Below are 22,272 nucleotides of genomic sequence, written 5' to 3'. Positions count from 1 at the left end.
TGATACACTGGTCGAGACTAAATATCACATGCCAAGCACAGATGGAAACATTCTCTGTGGTGAAGAACTCAAAAAGTTCTACTATTTGGGGTAGTTTTTCAAAACCTTTCTAGTTTTCATCTAAGTTACTTTTTTTTTTTTTTTTTACATTTTCTTTTTTTCTAAAAGAAGTTCCACGGCTAAACATCTGGCCTTTTTCCAAAATTGTGCATAAGTGCACTTGGAAGATACACCTTGTCCAGATTCAGATGGTGACAACAGGTTATCGCCAGCCATTGAAGGGTTTTTTGTCCCTCCACTTTTCTGACAGTCACACCTGCTACAGGTTTCAAAGCCAAAAAAAATATGGTTTGTTAACTCAGATTCCCAGTCTTTCTACTAATTTCATAATTATACACTTGCCTACAAGTATACAGTGTATCTAGGCTTTACAGTCTAGAATGTGATGCTATTCACTATATGTACTCAACTTGAAGGTGGAATCTGAAAGCTCCATGCCAAAACTCAGAGGGATTCTTCTGGCTTGAGAGGGATCTGTGTTGATTTCTGTAACTCTTTCGTGGCTTGGAAGACTGAATCCTTTGTTTTTCTACTACAGATGAGGGCAACTGGTATACAGGCTATCTAGAGAACAGAAAATTGAGTTTAGCCAAAAAACATGCAGTGTAACCGGATAGATTATGGTGTTAAAAATAGTCCCATGGTACACCTGGGTGATGCATTTTTCCCTGACCAGAAATAGACTTACTTTTGTGTACTGAAAAAAATGCTGATATAGGAGGGAAATTGAAGAGATGGATGTTAATGATTTAGTGATTGCATTTTTTTCCTGGCAAAATCAAAGTTTCTCTGGCATATTTTAGAGGTAAAAAGGCAATTCATAGCTATCTACATTCAGTCTGGTTAATTTTGTTAGTAGTTTCTGCCTTTTCCTGTGCTATTGTCATTTTGTTGTTGTCTCTCTACTGCAGTTTTGAGATTCTTTCTATTCATTCACATGTATTTGTGTGGCTCTCCTCAAGCATAACACAGGAGATGAAATTGTCCCGTACAGACTGGCTACGGGTCTCTGCAAAAGTGCTGTGACAGAACTCCACAACGACGGTGGTGAGGAGTTATTTGTGCTTAATTAGTAGACATTTCTTCTCAGAAAGAGTAGTCAGGCGTTGGAATGGGTTGCCCAGGGAGGCCGTGGCGTCACCATCCCTGGGGGTGTTTAAGGAAAGGTTGGATGTTGTGCTTAGGGACATGGTTTAGTGGGTGACATTGGTGGTAGGGGGATGGTTAGACCAGTTGATCTTGGAGGTCTTTTCCAACACTAATGATTCAACGATTATATGAAAAACAAAAAATCCAGCCCGGCTGGTCACGTTTCAGAGCACAGCGAGGTCCACAAACGCAGCTAACCTCGGTGCGTGCCTGCACGGAGGGGCGCGCAGCGGGGCCAGCCGCACCCCGCAGCGTTCCGACCGCTCCCAAACCCAAACTTTCCTCCACCTCCAGCTCCCAGGCTGGGGCCAGGGCTCGTCTGCCCCCTCCCGCCCCCCGCCTCAGTCCCGCCCGCGGCCCCCTGCCCGCCCCCCCGCCGAGGGGCCGCCCAACCCGCAAGAGGAGCCGCTCCGCCGCGCCCTCCCCCTGCACAGCAGCGCCCTGCGCGGGGAGGCGGCAGAGCGGCGGAGCCCCTCACCCCGGGCACCCCGGGCACCCCGCGCCCCTCGTCCCCATGTGGCCGCGGGCGGCAGGAGGCTGCCGCCGAGGGAGCTGCGCCCCCAGGCAGCCCGGCAAGCGGCGGGGACCCTCTGCCCTCTCCCGTCCTCCTGCTCGCCCCCCGACGGACGGGCTCGGCTTCAGACGGCGCTGAGGGACCGCGGAGCCCCCCAGCAGCCCGCGGGGGGGATCGGGGCACAGCTCTGAAAGGAGTAGCCCCAACCCGCTCCCCTCCTCCCCCCTTACACGCCCCCCCGGCACGGTACCGCCCCGCCTGGTTTATGCGCGTTTCGGGGGCACCAAATCACGGCGGCGGCTTCTGCAAAATGACGGGCGATGAGGAGCCCTAAGGCTGCGGGGCGGCGGGGCGCCGCGGGCTGCCATGAGCCTCGGCCGGACGCTGCCGGAGGGGCCCCGGGGCCGTGCCAGGTAGCCGCCCCCCCGCCGCGAAGCCCCCCGGGGGCATGGGAGCGGCGGGCTGCGCCCGCTGAGAGCGCCGCGCCCGGCCTCAGGTAAGGAGCCGGGGGAACGGGGGTGTCAGGGGAGGGGGCTTGGGAGCGGCTCCATGTGTTAGGGGGGTGTGGTGATGGAAGAGGGGGCTCCGTGCCGAGGGGAGGACGGAGGAGGGGGCGGGAGACCCCCGCGGGGCCGTGCCGCGGGGTGTCGGCGTCCGGCCGCTCAGCCTGGAGGGGAAATTCTTCCATAATGGGAAGCATCTGCCCGCGGTGAAGAGAAAAAAAAAATAATAAAGGGGTTGGGGGGACTGGGGGGGCTGCCACGCTGCGCGGCGGCGGAGGGGGAGCCGGCAGGCGGCGCGTAGGGGTGCGCGTAGGGCGCCCCCGGGCGGAGGCGCGCAGCCAGTGCGGCCGCGTCCCCGAGGGGTCCCCGGTGGCAAAGGTGCGGAGGGGAGGCTTCGGCTGGGACGCTGGGAGGCTGCCCCAGGCATCGCTTCCTTTGTGCAAAGGAGCTCCTTCGGTGAGGCTCGGTGCCCCCGCCCAAACGGGACTGGAGTGGGTAGGATGTTCCTGAAAGCTTGTTTTTTTATGAAAGAGAACCTTAAGGAAAACGGCACCTGAATGTTCTCCAAACAAATTAAAGGCTATTTTTCTTTGTAAAGAATGGTAAGTGTCTCATTAACTTGACCACAGATATTTGAGAAACTTCTTCATGCCGATGAGCCTCTCCTTTGAACTGTAATAGCTTGCACATGATGCTCTTACAAAAAAAATGTGTGTCTTGTTGCTAGCAGATCTGAAAAAATCTGACTTTTATACTAAAAGCAATAACTAATGGAACTAATAATCTCTAGTAGAACTGAATGTCTTTCCCTCCTTGTCACACTGTTACACAAGAGTGAGACTACCAAATTTCTGCTTCTAATAGTAGCCTGCATTCTTGCATGGCTTTAATCTGAAGAGCTCAAGTTCTTCTCATGGTAGATAAGGATATTTCAAACTAACTTCTCCCAAGTTGAGTTGCTTAATCTGTAATTAGACATCTACAAAATGGCTTTATTTTCAGAAATGGCTAGTGCTCAATAACAGTAGCATTTTGGGTTTGTTCCAGCGTAGTGTGCCTTTTTGAACAACTCTCCATGAGTCTCGTCATACGGTTTAGACACAGTTCTGAAAATCTGAACCTCGGTGTTGATAGACATGGCAAGGTTATAAATACAGACTTTCTTGTTTACATTTCCTTGGAGGCCTGTGCTTATGTTTCTAAATCAATTGTCAACTTCTATCAATTCTGAGCGTTCATAGCTCCTGTTTGGTTAAGATTACGGGGTAAAAGCATGCCCAGCATAGCACAGTAAATGACACAGTCCAGATCTGTGTTCAACCAATTCTTACTTTCTTTCACTCCCTGCCTCTCTCAATGTTACTATTTCCCATGTACATTATGAATGTTCAGCCTGGTTTTACCCTCCTGGAAGTTAGTAGATGGTCTAAAAATTAGGTAGCTTGGCTAGGAGAGTTAGCTAGTTAGGGACCTAAGGAGGCTGATCTGTTCTATTTCTAGGTAGTTACCTGATGGGGTAAATACCTGATATTACCTTCTGGTGAATATGGTTTGCTTCTCTCTTGTTGATTGACTGTAGAGGGAGCCATGGCAACTCACCTGAACTAGATGCTTCCCTTGAAGTTTTCTAATTTGTAGGTGAGACAAAAGCTGCCTTTGGCATATAGAGCAAACCTCCAAAAGTTACTACCACAAGAAGACAGCATAACTTTTGTAGGATGGGTACTGAAATGAATTATAGGGAAAAAGTTGACTTTGAAGTAGCAAGCGACTTGGACGAAATAAAAACTCTTCCCGATTGAACTTAGCCGCAATTGTCTACAGACCTTCTGGGACTCTGCAGAGCATTTCACGGTAAACAGAGCATTTCAAAAGTATTAAAAAAATCTTTGTTTCTTCTCTCTGTCTCCCTTTGTCATCGTTGCTGTCATCTGTTGCTCGTGACCCCTGGCCATCCCAGGAGGAGTGAGGCGAGGCGAGCCGACAAGATGCGGGAGAGGGCTGCGGTGGGGGCACTCTCCGTGGTGCTGATCCTGACGCTGGGGCTCCCGCCGGGTGCCCTGGCCTGCCCCCACCCCTGCGCCTGCTACGTCCCCACCGAAGTCCACTGCACATTTAGGTCTTTAGCAGCCGTGCCAGCAAGGATTTCTAAACATGTGGAAAGGATCAATTTTGGGTTTGTATTGCAGTTTGTAGCAAACAGTTTCATGTTCTTGGTGTTGAATCTTGGAATGCTTCACGTGTGCGGCATACCGGGATCTTTGTGTGTACTTTTTAAGTGGAATTGCAGAGATGGGTGGTTACTTCCACACTCTGTATTTCAAACACTACTATTACTGGCATGAAGGAAGTTTTAGTGTAGCCCTGATATTTCAAATGAAAGTTTGTAATACTTTCAAATAAGTTTTATATGATGGTGTCAGTTCTTACTGGCAAATAGTGCATGTAGTCTTACAGTGTTTATAAACTATATTGAATTAAACCTACTATGGGAGGATTTCTACTAGATGTTGATTATTATATCTGATACAAAAAAATGCAGAAGAACTAGAATTATCTAATAGAAGCAGGTAGGATTTTGGAGCACAATGAAGTAACATATATTAAAACAATACAGTAAAGACTAGTTATTCCATAACCTTTGAAGTTGTTGTTTTTTGTTTGTTTATTTTTCTTTTCTTTCTTTGTTTTGTTTCCTAAGAATTTAAGTGCAATATAAGCAGACAGCAATGTTTTGGGGTGAGGGAGCTCAGGCTCCAAATCACCTTCCTCTGCCAGAGTATTTCCAGCCTACATTTCTCTGAGATGAGAAGGCAGGGACAGTTGGTAGGCTGCATATCACAAAAATGCTGTGTATGGCCATTGTATGACATAGCATGGCAAAAGAGTCTCAGTCCTCTTCTGCTTGGTAGCAGAACCATCTCTCTACCTGTTATGAACTCCTTCCCTAGCCACAGGGCCTGTAACTTGCAAATGTTCATGCTATGACTAATACATGTAGTAGGGACATTAATTTATTTGCTTCTCTGTAGTTAAAATGTCTATCAACCAGTACTTTATCCACCTAAAGTCTGATTTTAGTCTCACAATACCCCTGCACTCAGTAAAACTGTATTACAAAAATCTGTATTTTCATTCCATTTTTTTCAGTCATCCCAGTGGCTCATAGTCAAATCAGTGGAAGTATTACTAGAATGATACATAACTATGTAATTTCTATAGTACAGATCAAATGTCCAACTGGGTCAGCCTTACAACATTTTGCAGTGTGAGGAATGTTCGCTATATTTCTTTCAGGCCATCTGCCATCAGTTTAGTTACAAAGGTCCCCTCTGAGAAAATAAAATTTCATACACAAATTCATGTGATTTAGTCTTAACGTAAACACACATGGTTCCAAAGGGAGTCATTTAAGCAGCTTCATTGAAAAGCTGTTGCCAAAGAATCTGCAACACAGAGTGGCCAAATGCTATCCACCAGCAGGTATGCCTTCAAGTGGCCTTATATGCCTCTTTACTGGGAAATGAAAATATTTTTGAGTGTGACCAGTAATCCATGTCCTTGTTTCTGTGATCTTCAACTTGTACACAACCTGCCATAGAAACCGATGTCTCTTCCTCTTCATTTTCTTTGTGTATAGTAAAGCTCATGGTAGTCAGAATTATAATTATATGGTCTCTTTGGAGCTCTCTGTGATATTTATGTCTAGTTATCTTGCTAACTCTGAAGCTGAGAAAATATGATAAAATTTAAAGAAATAAAATCTCAGGAACACCATAGGCTATGATGGTACTGAAAATGTGTAATCTCTTCACTGCAAACTTCACCTTCAGTACAATTTCATACAAACATGCCAGATCTTATCCAAACAACATTAATTTATTTCCATGGCTTTAGTCTCATTAATTTCGAGCTCTCTTTGAAGCCTGCCTAATGTCATATTTCTTTATAAATTCTGTCTTTGTAGAATATATCAAACTGCCCTCCTTTTCCTCTCCACAGTCAAAACCACGCATATTTACAGTCACCTCTCCCCTATATATAAATATTCTATGACAAATTCTATCCTTAAATTGGTTTTGAAAATGGGTGTGTAAGCTTCTAAATTGTGTAGACATTTTGGAAGTTCTATCCAGTTTTTAAGTAAATTATTTGATACTGCTAGTATAAAAGCCCTTTCCATTTTTTTTTTGTATTTTTGTCACTAAAAATTACACTTTCTGAGTTGTCTCCTCTTCCAAGAAGAAACATTCTTACTTATCTGTTGCATTTCTTTCATTTTTGAGAAGTGTTTTTAGAATCCTTTTGTTTCAAGTTGCTGTATATTTAAGAGGTAAAGCTAATTTTCTTATCTGGAAATAATTTAGGAAAAAATCATATTTAGAGAAGTTTGTATTTTTTTTAGAATGTCTCATGTAAACATAAGGAATTTTAATAGGATTACTGCTATAAACCTGGGAGATCTGTAGTAGGACTAAAAATATCAAAACATATGTCTGATTTTTTAGCAAGTTCAAAATCTTCAGATAGATAACAATGAAAATTTAAAAGTATTTCCTTCATAACCAAAGTATTTAAATTTCTGTCTCTATCTTCCCTTCGTGTCTAGAAAGAAAGTATTAAAAATAGGAAAAGGTATTTAAAATTGGATGCTTAATTCAGAGTCTTCATGCCCAGATTAGCTCATATGTCTAATTTTATATCTACATATGGAAAACCCAAATGCAGATCTAGGCAGCCAAATTTAAGGCTTCCATATTGGCAAATAAAACCTGCCTTGTTAGTCCTAAGTGAAACTGATTGTTTTCAATAAGTTGATTTTCTTATTACTTCTCTAAAAGGAGTTCCTGGGCTCAAATTATATAGTTGAAAGTTCAGTACCTAGATAATTAGTTGATGCAGCCAATTAAATGTATCAGTAAGGTAAGAATGATGTGACTTCCTGCTTCTCTTGCTGTTTGGGAGATATCCATTTTTAATGTCCTCTGTCCAAGTCTTTATTCATTTATTGTTAGATGCTGTTTTGGCAACATTGCAGCATGTCTAGTTTGCCAGGCTCCATAGCATCATTGGTTGGATACAGGCCATTAATTTATTGCCATTCCATAAAGTAAGCTGCATGGAAAAACATACTGACAACTACTAGAACTTAAATGCCTATTTATTACTCTTAGTTTTAAATTATGGTTAAAGTGCCACAAATTGATTTAAAAGAAATTTTAATGTAAACATGAACTAACTATACTTGGCCTTGTAAAAATGTTTCAGTACCTTCTGGCTCTTTGACAGTGCACTAAGATCCATCCAAGTTTTCTTGATAGTTAGGTTATACTAATTTTACTTTTGCCATCCATGATAGTCAGTGTTTGAAATGTAACTACACATTTTGTGATTTTTTTTTCCAGGTTTAACAGTATACAGTCTATATATGAAAACTCCTTTGCAGGACTTACAAAACTGGAATTGCTTATGATACATGGAAATGACATTCAGAATATACCTAATGGTGCTTTGAAAGATCTCGTCTCTCTACAGGTAATGCTCAGGTCTTTTAAATTTCCCAAATTCTAACTTCAGTAAGTAGCTGAAGACAAAAACAAGTTTGTTTTTTTGTTTGTTTGTTTGATTGTTTTTTTAGTGTCTTTCCTAGGATTAAGGTACCATTCCTCCCCCTCAAAAATAATATTGGAATTCTGTTAACTATACCTATGTCATACTTGATAAAGCTAACTAATGTTCATTTGTGTTCTCCCTCTTTTGACTAGCATATCATTTTTCAGCGGTGCAAATGATATTTGAATGGGAGGAAAACTGAATGTTTGTTATTCTGTTTGGATTTAAATACAAATTAATCTCCCTCTCTCTTTATTTTTTCTTAAAGGTTTTCAAAATTAGTTACAATAAATTGAAAGTCATAACTGGCCAAACCCTCCATGGACTTTCAAGTTTAATGAGACTGCACGTGGACCACAACAGAATCGAGTTTATTCATCCAAATGCTTTTAATGGATTAACTTCTCTGAGATTGGTCCACTTGGAGGGAAATTTGCTCCAGCAGCTTCACCCACACACCTTTTCAACATTTATGGTCCTTGATTATTTCAAACTGTCAACAGTAAGACATCTCTACCTATCTGAAAATGCTATTAGAACCTTGCCTGAAGAGATGTTTCAGGGTATGCCACTACTAGAGAATCTTTACCTTCATGGGAATCCATGGGTTTGTGACTGCAGCTTAAAGTGGTTCCTTGAATGGAATGAAGTTTCTGGAGGTAAGAATAAAATTACCAAAGCCTCTTCAACTTATAATGTTTGATATTGTTTCCCCTGTTCTGCATATGAATAAATTTGTTATTTCTTGTGAATCATTACTTACATGATGTCTATGTGCACTATGTTGTCTAAGGAAGGAATGGAAATGAGATTTCCAAATTCTCAGAAGAGTTCTTTAACTTCAGGCTTTTAGCTTTAAGGCTGTTATTCATGCGTCCTTTTTGTCTATTAGTGTTTCTTCATTGACCACACCTTACTTTTCTAAGGGAAGCAATCTGTTTTCAGTATTTTCAGAGAACACCTACAGTCCTGCTCCTTTTTCAGAGGAAGGTCTGCTTTTGTTGCTTTAAACTTGAATGGCTTTAATCTAATAATAATAATAATAAAAAAAAAGCTTAGATTACATATAAGGAAGAAATTCTTGACACTGAGTGTGGTGAGGCACTGGAACAGGTTGTCTAGAGGAGCTGTGGATTCCCCATCCCTGAAAGCGTTCAAGACAGGATGGATGGGGCTTTGAGCAACCTGGTCTGGAGGAAGGTGTCCCTGCCCATGGCAGAGGGTTTGGAATTAGATGGTTTTTAAGGTCCCTTCCAACATAAATCATTCTATGATTAATTTAGGCTTAGATGTGAGATAAGAATCACAGTGCTTAGATCAGGAGTCCGCTAAATAGTGTTTTTTTTTGTATGTCTGTTTTCAGTTTAGGCATTTGAGTCCACCAGTGTCCCATGTCAGGTAGCTAAGTGTTTGGTATAGCAGGCCAGAGGGATGGGTGTTACACCAGATCTGCTGATAGACTCTTAAGAGGAAATAGTCATTGAATTGCAACTGAAGATGTTTCAGATGAGTTCTGGAGTCACAAGGTTTATGTAATGATTTGGAGCATAAGTAGTGGATGACGATGGGTCTTGTTGTCTTAGGATATCTAATTCATGGCATTTTTGTACATAGCTATAGAACAATAGTTTTAGGGATGTGTGGTACTTTAATGAATAGTGGAAGTGTCCCTGATTGAACTGATATTCGAGGTATCCAGTTTAGGTATTATATTTATGTAATTTACACTTTAATCTTCTTATATGCTCTCCTTGATCATATGAGTGGATATGCTAAGTGTACCAAAGATGCACTCTAAGTAATAATGATGAAATATTAGATGAATGTCCTTTCCCTGTACAGTGATGGCTTGTTACTGTTTTTATTTGATTTCTTTTCTGCATTAAAATGGTGGTGATTTTTGGAAAGAGGAGAATTAGTCCATGCCACTTTCATGCATGACAATTTTAGTATTTTTATAAAACTATAACATTGACTTCTTTGGGAATTTTGTCAGAGAGTGATAGAAGTGCTCTTTGAAACACAGTAATGTTCCTCAGACCAGTGTGGCATCTGCCAAGCTGGTTGTGTGCCAGTTCTGTCATGAAATACACTTTCCTTGTCTTTGAAGCATCATATTTGAATCTGCACGTGGTAGACTAGTTCACTTATATATTACAATCTGTCAGACTGGCAAAGCATATATTTTCCTTTTCAAAAAGGTTATGAAATTTTGCCAGTTTTTTTTCCCCTTGTCCTAGAATTTTATGTTAGAATCCACCTTTATTGTTCATTCATTCAAAGATCCCTCATTCCTCAGGAGCAATCAGCATAACACGTATTCCTAGAAAAACTACAATATAGCATATTTCCAAACTAAATATGAAAGACAACTTTGACATTGTAGTAAGCAGCGCAAGTTAAACATAAATACATGGCTGTCGTTTGGCAGACAAGAATCCTTCTGGCATTGGTAGAAGCAAGGAGTCAAGGATATAATTTCCTGTTTTAATACTCCTCTGTTTAATCTTTATTTTATATTTACAGAATTTGCAGTTGTTTCAGAGGTCAAGGAAGAAGTGCTTTCTTTTTTTTTTTTTTTTTTCCTGCTGTCAAATCGCTTGTAAGTGTAGGAAATAATCAGCACGTTTTGGTAGATACAGTAGAATTTTTTGTATATTGCCAGTATTACTGTTAATGAATAGAGAAAAATAAAAAGCCTCCTGAATTATTTAATGAGGAAATCCAGCATTTCTCAGGCAAATGCTGCATTTTTGAAAGCTGAGAGGACTCTGTTCTCTTAAATTTGTGTCCAAAAGATAGATGGGTAGGTTGTCACTGTACGCATACAGACTTTTTATACAACATAAATATTAACAGACTTCTAAAATGTTGCTCTGAACACTTCAATTTCTGGTCATTTTATTCAGAGGCAGTGAAACTAATTTTCAGAAGGATGGAGCATTCAAACTTCTCATTAAAGTCAGAAGAAACTACAGTCAGTTGGAGAAACAGGCCTGTTCAACTGTGAAAATAAAGAGGCAACATTTTAAAACACCTTGCTTGTATGTCACGTGGCATAATGTTTATCTCATGCAGTCCATTTGGCACTCCTGAGAGTTTGCTAACTCTGGGACATGATTCTACAGCTTACCTGTCCTTTTTTGTTTGTTTTGGCTTCCAGGTGTTCTAAAATGCAAAAAGGACAAAGCCTATGAAGGGGGACAGCTCTGCCCTAAGTGCAACAGCCCAAAACAGCTGCAGAAAGAAGATATCCAAAACTTGAAAGATATTTCCTGTAGGAAACCTATCATTCAGTCCTCATTAAGGCACAATAGCAGCACTCAAGATGAAGAAGATGGTGACAGTTATGAACTCCCTCTGGTAGAGCTTCAGTCTTCTCCGTGGAACATTACATTAAATATGACTGATGAGCATGGCAATGTAGTGCATCTGAACTGTGAAATAAAGAAACCAACAGGCTCTACCAAAATTCAGTGGAATCAAATCCAGACTCAGGAGATTGATATAAATGCTACAATTTCACTGGATTTTGAATGTCCAATGAATCGAGAGAACTATGAGAAATTGTGGAAGCTTATTGCTTACTATAGTGAAGTGCCTGTCAAATTAGAGAGGGAACTTATGCTCAGCAAAGAACCTAAAATAAGCTATCGGTACAAGCAAGGCTCAGATTATGATGCTCTTTATTACACGGGTGTCAAAGCTCAAATAATGGCTGAGCCTTCCTGGGTGATGCAACCTCTTATAAGTATGCAGTTAAATAGGCGCCAAAGTACAGGGAAAAAAGTGGTGCTGTCTTTTTTTACTGCATTTTCTCAGGTAATTCATACCAAAGACACCAGGCAGCAGAGAAGTTGGGTAATGATAGAGCAAAATCAGAGCACAAGGACAGCACAGAGTATCATGGAAGGATCAGAGTGTCAGCTGAGCTGCAACGTGAGAGCCTCTGAGAGTCCTTTCATTCAGTGGCTCCTTCCAGATGGGACTAAACTGCAGGCACCATTTAATCAGAAAGACAGTAGGTTTTCTATTCATAGCAGTGGTCAGCTAGTAATCAAACCAGTGAGTTATACTGATACTGGTTTGTACTACTGCATTGCCCAAGTGAGAGATGATATGGACATTAGGGCTTACAGACTTCTTGTGCAGTCTCCAGCTATTCAGATATCTGATACAGATATAGTGAGGGTTGATAAAAATGTTGGAGATCCAATAGTTTTGCCTTGCAGTGCAATTGCCATCCCGGAGGCACAGTTAAGCTGGATTCTTCCAAACAGCCAGATACTCAATGATTTATTGAACTCTTCAAAAGGATATATGTTGGACAATGGTACTTTGCTTATTCCAAAAAGCCACGTTAGTGACAGTGGCCATTACAGATGTGTGGCTGTCAATCAGCAGGGATCAGATCAGTTTGCTGTAAAGGTTACAGTAAATAAAATGGTGTCCGACAGGTCATTTAAAAGGATAAAACTGAAAAAGCGCCCAGGCTCAAAAAGTTCATCAAAAACAAGAGGGCGGGTCATAGATGATGGAGAGGGATCAGGGACAGGAGGGGTGGATGAGTTCCCACGCAGAAAGAACCGCCTGAAAGATCGTGAAGTATCCTTTAAACAAAAAAGTGACCAGGTGCCAGAGGCTCAAATTAAAAAGGGAAAGAAAGGCAGAAGGAAAATGAAAATTTGGAAAGGTACTGATAGAACCCAAGACAGCAATGTTGCAGAAGGCCGGAGAGTGTTTGAATCTCGAAGGAGAATTAATATGGCAAGCAAACAGATTAATCCACAGCATTGGGCTGACATTTTGGCAAAAGTCCGTGGGAAGAATCTTCCTAGAACAACTACAGCTACAGCCATTTCTGTAACAATGGCATTTCCATCATTCATGCAGAAAACTACTCCTGTCCCTCATCTGGTAGCCAGCCCTCTGCCTTCAGAGACAGCAGCTGATGTGGTAGATTCCTCTGCTGATGCATCACCACTGGGTGAAGATGAGCCATTCTCAGTCACTGTTTCCGACAGCAGTAAAGTATTTTCAGTCCAGCCCGTATTAACAGGGTCAGAAACTGAACCTTTTCCTGACTACAGGGTTTTAGAAACACCTGCAAGTACATACTCTGTAGAGATCCCTGTATCAGGTTCATATTTGACTCCTCTGTCTGCAACTGTGCAACCCCAAGGTCAACAGCGTCAGGATGACAGAACCGATTCTTTTGTAGTCAAAGAAAATATTCAGACTGTCACTGAAGAACCTCTAACCAAAGAAACAGTAACTAACTTTCCTAATATTCAGAGCAGTCCATTCATAGTGGAAAATGCAGATGCAACTGTATCTTCTACATCAGAGGAAAATTCTGCTTTTGCTGAGCTACCACTTGATGCTACTGTCCTAGCTGAATCTCAGACTGTAGATCCTCATAGCATGTTGGAGACAAGTGAGAAGTTAAATGAAGTGGATCAGATGAGTGTTGACAACATAATGCCTACTCAGCTGGATGATATCATCCCAACAGATTCTGTAGGTGCTACTGCCATTTCATCATCTCTTTCTCCATTTGTTACAGAAAAAAGCAATGACTTGATACATCAGCACACAGAAGTATCCGCAGGTCAGATGAAAATAGCAGACTTAAGTACAAGTTTTCCAGCTGTCATATCCATGAGCAAGGAAGAACCAGAGACCCATAGGGATACAGTGACTCAAGAAAGCACATCCAGCAGTTATGCAGAGAGTTATCATGGAAGAGAACAGAACCTGGCTTCTCCAAAACCAGACCCCACATTCATTTTGACAAGCACTAATGCTCCTCATAAAAAAACAGAAGAGATATCTGCTGCTTCCATCAGTAGACTGACCACTGTGGCCACAACAACACCATCCTATAGAAAGACCACACCTTCACATGTTACTCAGCATGCTAGGAAAAGGCCTTATGGGAGAAGGAGATTGAGGCCAAATAGAATCCGACAAAGAACAAAGCCTTTCCACCCTGTTGTTTCAATCACAGAGGCAGTGCCTGCCATTCCAAGAACATCTACAGTTGAAGCTGTGACCAAAACTTCCTCTGCAGTTCTTGAACACTTTGATCTTAAAAACAGTGTCAAAATACAGGCTAAGGAAGAGGAGCATATGGAATTCACCCCTTCATCAGTTACCGATCCAGTTGTACTAGAGAAAACAACCAAAATCAGAGAGGTGGCCACAGCTTCTTTCTTTAGGCCTACTGCTTCTCCACCCGAAGGAAAACATGTGACTCTCTCTGCTGCTCCTGAAAACATGGCACTTCCAGTGACTGAACCTATCACAGTTTTATCATCATACATTGTATATAGCACAGTTCCCACAAAAGAGTCAAGTACACCTCTGAAACCACAGCAAAATAAAGTGCCAAAATACCATTTGTCAGACAATATATCTGAAGGGAAGGGCCTTGAAGAAGATTCTAAAGCTACAGATGGTGAGGCAGAACAATCAAGTAGAGCTACCATTGAGCATAGGAACAGATTGATATCATCTACAAAATCTGTTTACTCAGAATCTCAAGAGCCCATCCTTTTTGACTCAGAAGTTGTGGTTAATGAAACCACTGCTGGAACATTCCAGCTGATGTATCCCACTATGACAGACTTAACTATTCCTTTTGGCACAGTGGAAGTTTTTAAGGATGTCTCAGTTTCAGAGGAGACGTGGACACCCACAGAAACTTTAAAAACACCAGCAGTAACTGAGCCACCTCAGCAGCAAGAAATGCTGACTTTGTCCTCCTTCAGCACTATGGAAACTCAAACTTTTTCATTTATAGAAACAAAGAAATCTGTTGCTTCTGAGACTGGGGCAAAACCATCTTCCTTGGATAAAAAGGAAGCTATGTCACATGGCATTTTGCAGACAGCTGAAAAGCCTCCAAATACACCCACTGTCTTTATTCCATTTACAAAACTTCCTACTCTTCCACCATCTATTTCAAGCACTTCATATCCTTCTCTTCATTATACCACCAAGGGCAGTAATGCCTTCAGTCAAGAAAGGTTGTCAGAAACAAAACAAGTTGAAGCAGAAGGTGACAGAATGGGAGTGAGCTCAAGACAGAATGTATACCCTACTCCTTTCTCTAGCCAAAATAGGATTAGCATACAGTCTAAAGAGGAGCGATTCAAAGAGATGTACAGTAGCAGGTCAAACAACAGTTTATTGCTAAGCCCAAACCTTCCCCATCCACCTGCTGGAATGATACCAAGCCTAAACCAAAGACTGCCTGTTGTGCCTCCAAAGCATGTTCCAGTAAGAGGCACACTGAAGCCTCCATATATTGTAACACAAGGCTCATTTCGTTATTTTATAACACAACAGCCTCTTCACTACACAAACAAACCAGAAATAACAGCATATGCAGCACATACTATCCAGGACAAAAAATCTTTTGTCTTTCAGAGAGAGACAACTACCCCAACACAAGCCACTCCATTTCACAGAACAAATACATTCACTGCAAGCAAGTTTGGTAATCAGGGTCAGAACAGATACAATATTAATTCAAGATATTTTGGCAATAACTATGTTCCAGATAACAGAGGCACAGCAGGGAGACTACCAAATCAAGGGATTCCCTATTACCCCAGTTCCAGAATACCGTTCCTTTTCAACAGAACAAGGATATTCCCTCACTTAAGTATGCATCCTAAACCTGTGGTCCCTAGTCAGCTAGTCCCCAAAGACACAAATGAGAAGATTGCCCAAGTCTCCCCTACGAGGATTACAGTGCAGAAAGCTACAGTTATCGCAGTGCCTCCACAGACCATGACCACAACATCACCACCACCAGCAATTTTGAAAATTACCCCTCCAGCCTTTCATTCTCAGCGCACAAGACCCCAGATATTCACTACAGTTCAGCCTCTTAAAAATGTCCACTATCATCAAAAAGTTCAGTCTGTACCTCATGTGGGAGGCATTACACCACATAATTCATCTATAATTCAATCTTCCAGCAATTTCAGGACACCCAAAGAAAGACCTAAAATTATCTCAGAGGTATCTCAGAGCATATCCATCCTTGCTGAAACAGATATTCTTATCCCTTGTGATGCAGTAGGGGAACCAAAGCCTTCTATTACTTGGACAAAAGTATCTACAGGTAAGACAGAGAAAAAAAGTGTTCTACACAGTTTTAAGGGTACAAGTATTTATTTTTTTTAATGGTTTTATATAAATATATAATGAAATGCAAGATTGTTACAGGAATATTGCAAACCACTGAAAAACACTTAATGACATTTTATGTCCATTTTAATCATTGTAGAAACAATATGACCAATTTCAAGCAGTCATTACAGATAAAAATATTTTTGCAGTATTTGTCATAGTAAAAGAAAAATTCTAACATTTAATGAATTTGGTTCTTGAAGGAGGAATAGCAACCAAGTGATTATTCACAGCAGTTAGAATTTATGATGACAAAGCTTGTGCATAAGGGTTTGTTGACATTACTACCTTAAATATTGATGTGTGTATCATCTCCACTTAAGAGGAATCCCAAAGTACAAAGCCCTTAAAAGTTCCCACACTGTACAGACTTGCCAAACTATTATGGTTAGTTTTGTAATAAAAGCAAAGACCAAGGAGAGTGTCAGAAGATGTCATGTGATCCATCTGAAGATGTACATGTAGTTAGTGTTAAGTAAATCTATATTTTTCCATAAACTTTTTTTCAGTGCAGTGACATATGTCTTAAAAACAAACCCTTTGATTTTCCATTTATTTCTTTCTTCTCACCTTTCCAGGAGCTGTAATGACAGCCAACACCAGGTTACAAAGGTTTGAAGTCTTGAAAAATGGTACCTTCCTTATCCGAAATGCTCAGCTTCAGGATCATGGACAGTATTTGTGCACCGCTCAGAACCTACATGGCATAGATAAAATGATTATTGTGCTCACAGTTGTAGCCCACCAGCCCAAAATTTTACTTTCCCGTTATCGAGATGTCACAGTCTATTTTGGGGAGACCATAGCAATGGAATGTCAGGCAAGTGGGACTCCAAGCCCACATATTTCATGGATTTTCCCAGACAGGAAAATTTTGCAGACAGTCACCACCACAGAAAGCAGGATTATGCTTCATGAAAATCGAACCTTGTCTATCAAGCAAGCGACTTTTTCAGACCGAGGAGTATACAAATGTGTAGCTAGCAATGCTGCAGGAGCTGACAGCATTGCAGTGAGGCTCCACATTGCAGCCTTACCACCCATCATCCAGCAAGATAAACAAGAGAACATTTCCTTGCCCTTTGGTAGTAGTATTAACATTCACTGCACTGCAAAAGCAGCACCTTCTCCTAGCATCCGTTGGGTGCTCTTTGATGGCACACAAATTCGACCGTCCCAGTTTGTCAATGGGAATTTGTTTGTTTTTCCCAATGGAACTCTTTATATTCGCAACGTGTCCCCCAAGGACAGTGGGACTTACGAGTGCATTGCCGCTAATATGGTGGGAGCTGCCAGGAGGATGATTCAACTGCATGTGAAGAAGCAAGCTTCTAATGCTAAGATCACTGGGAGCTCTCCTCAGAGGACAGATGTAACGTATGGCAGCATTCTGCATTTGGACTGCAGTGCTTCTGGTGATCCCTGGCCTCGGATATTATGGAGGTTACCTTCCAAAAGGATGATCGATTCCCTACACAGGTAAATTACTATTTGAGGTGTTGCAGCTAAATTACAGTTTGTATGAACTTAGAGAAAAGACCATTCCTATCTGTGTGAGCTTCATTCTTGATTTCTGTGAGTTTTGAGTTAGGTCTTAAACCATTAAGGAAGAATTTGAAATTATATCAAAAGATGGTCAAGTTGTAATTTAGCGTAATTCTCTGGAAAACAGTAATATTATTGAAAAGTCAGGTTTAAGTGTTTAGGATAAGCTGCCACTATTTGCCTTCTATAGCAATTTCTTGTAAATATAGCAAAAAGTCTGATGGCAAAAAGTCTTATTCCAATGTGCTTAGTTGCATAATTAAGGGTTGCATAGATGCCAGCTTTTCCCCAGGATAACTGAGTTCACTGAAATTCATGTATCTGCTGTTCTAATCATTACACATTATAAAGATAGGACAAAGAAATCATATGATTTAAGTAATGATGAGCATTTTAAAAATGTGTAAATAAATGTTACCTCATAGTAGCCTCTACTTAAAACAATACCTTCTACAATGTTCACAATATCAAGTAAAACATGACTTCTTTAAAGCAACAAAAATATCCTAAGACTTTTTGGAAAACACAGTTTCTATTCAATAAATTCTCTTTCATCGTTGTAGACGGATGAGAAATGTGCTGAAATCAAAATACACACTTGTCAACAGCTTTCTTAATAGTGGACTGTAGTCAGCATTTTTTTTAATTGGACAAAAAATATATTTGGGTAGCCCATAGGTAGTACAAAATCCAGAATTAATTTTATGTTTCATAGCAATTGCAACAAAATAGTTCTTTCATTTACTGTCGTGAGATTTGTGTGGACTACTTTTCTAATACAGTAGATCTTCTCTTTGGGGAGAAAACCTTGGACCTACTGAGGAAATTAATTTTGACCACAATGCACCAATTCCACAGTGAAATTGAAAGGAATAATAGCTTTTTTTCAATAGCACATTGAAAATCTTTTTTTTTTTTTTTTTCCCCACACATATTTCAAAGCTTAGGTCATTTTAAAGTAAAATTACTAGAGGTTAACTATTGTTTATTATTGAGTCTGAACATTTTGCTTCTTTGAGATTGCTCAGAGGGTTTAAAATGTTGTACCTGGAGCCAGAGGAATATTGATTTATTTTTAACTGGGCACCCAAGTGCCAGACTCCATAATTATGGTTCATCTAGGTTTGTGTGGAGTATATTATTCAGATATGGCATGTTTGAATGTTACAGAATTCTGTACATGTAGTCAAAAAATCAAAAATAAAGGAATACTATTAAAGTCAATGAATGGAACAGAGTAGATTTGTTTGGTTATGAGTGAGTGGAATTATTTGGTTTTTTTTTTGGTGGTAAGTATCTTGGTCATTTCAGACCATCTAATTATCTAAAAATAGCAATGCTCCTGTGCTTTTTCCATATTGTTGGGTTGTTATTTGTTTGTTTGTTTGTTTGTTTGTTTTTCCAATGTTACACTCAATTGCTAACTCCTAAAATGTGATTTTGCAGCTCATGTCCCGTTCTCTTTTCTTTCCTTGCAGTAGCTTGGAGACAAGAATCAAAGTATTCAGCAATGGAACTTTGGTTGTCCATTCAGTTACAGATAAAGATGCAGGAGACTATTTGTGTGTGGCCCGCAATAAGATTGGGGATGACTATGTGGTCCTCAAAGTGAATGTGATGATGAAACCAGCAAAAATAGAACAAAAGAATGAGAAAAACCACAAGGTCAAGTATGGAGGGGACCTGAAAGTTGACTGTGTAGCTACTGGGCTACCAAATCCTGAGATCTCCTGGGGTCTCCCAGATGGCAGCATGATCAATACCTTCATGCAGTCAGATGACAGTGGCAGCCGGACAAAGAGATACGTGGTCTTTAATAATGGAACCCTGTATTTCAATGATGTTGGACTGAGGGAGGAGGGGGACTACACCTGCTATGCCGAGAACCAGATTGGGAAAGATGAGATGAAAGTTCGGGTCAAAGTAGTGGCCGAGCCTGCAACTATCAAGAACAAAACTTATGTCATTATTAATGTACCCTATGGTGATGTTGTCACAGTAGCGTGTGAAGCCAAAGGAGAACCTACTCCCAAAGTGACTTGGCTTTCCCCAACCAACAGGCCCATTCCCGCCCTATCTGACAAATACCAGGTGTATCGGGATGGCACCCTCCTCATCCAAAAGGCCCAAAGATCTGACAGTGGCAACTATACTTGTGTAGTGCGGAACAGTGCTGGAGAAGATCGGAAAATAGTTTGGATCCATGTAAACGTTCAGCCTCCCAGAATCAATGGGCATCTCAATGCAATAACATCTGTGAGGGAGACAGCCATCAGGGACAGCCGGAAGCTTATTGACTGCAAAGCTGAAGGCATCCCAGCTCCACGGGTCCTGTGGGCTTTTCCAGAAGGAGTAATCCTGCCAGCTCCCTACTATGGAAACAGGATCACTGTGCATCGGAATGGTACTTTGGACATCAGAGGGGTGAGGCAGACAGATGCGGTGCAGCTCATATGCATTGGGCGGAATGAAGGAGGGGAAGCAAGACTGATTGTGCAGCTCCTCATCACAGACCATTTGGAGAAACCCTCCTTCAGGGACCCTGTCAATGAAAGGATCACTGCCATTGCTGGGCACAGCATCAATCTGAACTGCTCAGTCCAGGGGAACCCCGAGCCCAGCACAAGCTGGATCCTTCCCAATGGCACTGAAGTGCTGAGTGGCAGCCGTCTGCACAGATTTTACCATAAGAGGGATGGGATCTTACACATCAGTGGTCTCTCTGCAGGGGATGCTGGGACGTATCGCTGTACAGCAAGAAACCCAGGAGGTTACGTGGAACGGGTAGTCTTCCTGAAGGTGGGACTCAGGCCAGAAATCAGCAACCAGTACAACAACCTGGTGAGCATTATCAATGGAGAAACTCTGCAGCTCCATTGCATCACCCAGACAAATCAAAGGGCACAGATTTCCTGGACACTGCCCAATGGGATGGTCCTAGATGCCCCCCAGGCTGTGGGTCGCTTCTCCCTTCTGGAGAATGGCTCTCTGACAGTGCGTGAGGCTTCTGTATTTGACAGGGGCACTTACCTGTGTAAGGTGTCCACGGAGTATGGCACTTCTGTTATGAATGTGCCTGTCATTGTGATAGCTTATCCCCCCCGGATCACAAGTGAGCCAGCACCTGTCATCTATGCCAGGCCTGGGAATTCAGTAAAACTGAACTGTATGGCCATTGGGATTCCTAAAGCAGAAATAACTTGGGAGCTTCCAGACAAATCTCATCTGACAACAGGAGCTCAATCCCGTCTGTATGGAAACAAATTTCTTCACCCTCAGGGGTCATTAGTCATCCAGCAGTCTTCTCAAAGGGATGCAGGCTTCTATAAATGCACTGCTAAAAATATACTCGGCAGTGATTCGAAAACAACTTACATACACATATTCTAACACTAAAACAAATGCCTTTGGCTGGATGCTAGAGTTCAAGTCACTGCCAAGGAAGTACAAGAAGGAAAGTACTGTCTGCAACAAAGCCAGGAAGGCTGAGGGCAGAAAAAAATGAATTCTGTTTACATGTGAAGTGCATTGCTTTTGTATTCAACATGATAGTACTTCCCTGCAATAGAAGGCAGTAGATATACTTAAATTGAGGAGACTAATGCATTGGAAAAAGTCTTTAAATTGTTAAGGCAGTGTAACGTGTTTTTTCATGCTATCCAATAACATCTGAGACCTAAAGTAGCCTATTCTTGTCAATAGTCCAAAGCTACTCCTTATTTCAACAAGCACCTTAAAAGTACCGAAGAAGTATTAACTGTTAATAAATGAGCTGCAGTGATAGAAGTGCTTTAGTATTTTGTTGGAGAAATATATTTTTCTTTATCCCCTGCAGTGCTTTTACATAATCTAGCCTTATAGAATATGATTACTAACCTTTCTGTTCATTCTTCTATCAGCTCTTCAAAATCAAAGACTAATTTAGCAATAACAGTGATCTATTTTAATAAAAAATACATGCAGACATTAGTTACCATATGAACAAACCTTTTCCAGCTACTAAGGATGCTCCAGTCAAATCATTCATTATATATTTTATATATATATTTTTAAATCAGACTATGAGACTAGAAAGAGTAACAATGAATTTGGTCTCATTTTATAAATTATTGGTCTTTACAAGACTCTGATATATTACAGTGTTTTATAATGTTAAGGTCAATATACTGTACATTTTATAATAAAAAAATATTTTCCAAAACTTGTATTCACTGTGATTTTTTGTTTTGTTTGAGAAAACAGTGAACTCCAAACACTGGGAGTGTGGAATTAAGTCAAAAAACAGAATTCATATACTGTTATACATAATTTTTATGTTTCCGTACATGGTTTCCTAATAAAAACTTAGGACTTCTGTTATATATAATTAAAAATACATTTAGAATTTCAATACTTCCAGTCAAGAATGTTTATTTTAATATATCTTAGCATGACTTTTGTAAGATTTACCTATTTTTCTGTTGAAATAATTGCTAAAAGAGGCTGAGTATGCCCATGTTTCAACACAAAACTCCAATCAGAATTCTGAAAAAGTTCACTGTACTTCAAAGCATTTGGATTCTCTAAGATATTCCTGAAGTCTTAAAGTTCTGATCAGTCATAAGACTTACGTTTTAAAACTATGTTGAGAATAAAAGCTTTATATTTATTTTCTTTATTGACTAAGATATGTTGGAAAGGAAT

General features: G+C 40.8%; 1 protein-coding gene across 2 annotated transcripts; it reads left to right on the top strand.

Moving 5' to 3' along the window:
* Positions 1 to 1,678: 1,678 nt before the first annotated feature.
* Positions 1,679 to 21,780, top strand: MXRA5 (matrix remodeling associated 5). 2 transcript variants are annotated; one of them, XM_082774997.1, is made up of 7 exons: positions 1,679 to 2,219; positions 4,187 to 4,402; positions 7,632 to 7,761; positions 8,108 to 8,498; positions 11,003 to 15,976; positions 16,623 to 17,523; positions 19,071 to 21,780. In XM_082774997.1, exons 1-7 carry the CDS (start codon positions 2,044 to 2,046, stop codon positions 20,977 to 20,979), a joined length of 8,697 nt encoding a protein of 2,898 aa, XP_082631123.1. In that variant the 5' UTR covers positions 1,679 to 2,043; the 3' UTR covers positions 20,980 to 21,780. The 2 variants fall into 2 exon arrangements, with proteins under 2 accessions (XP_082631123.1, XP_082631122.1); XM_082774996.1 differs by having other exon boundaries at positions 19,068 to 21,780.
* Positions 21,781 to 22,272: the final 492 nt, after the last annotated feature.

This window comes from Aythya marila, assembly GCF_965140915.1.
Source record: "Aythya marila genome assembly, chromosome: 1".
NCBI classification, from domain to species: domain Eukaryota; kingdom Metazoa; phylum Chordata; class Aves; order Anseriformes; family Anatidae; genus Aythya; species Aythya marila.
This window is presented reverse-complemented; position numbering and strand designations above follow the sequence as displayed.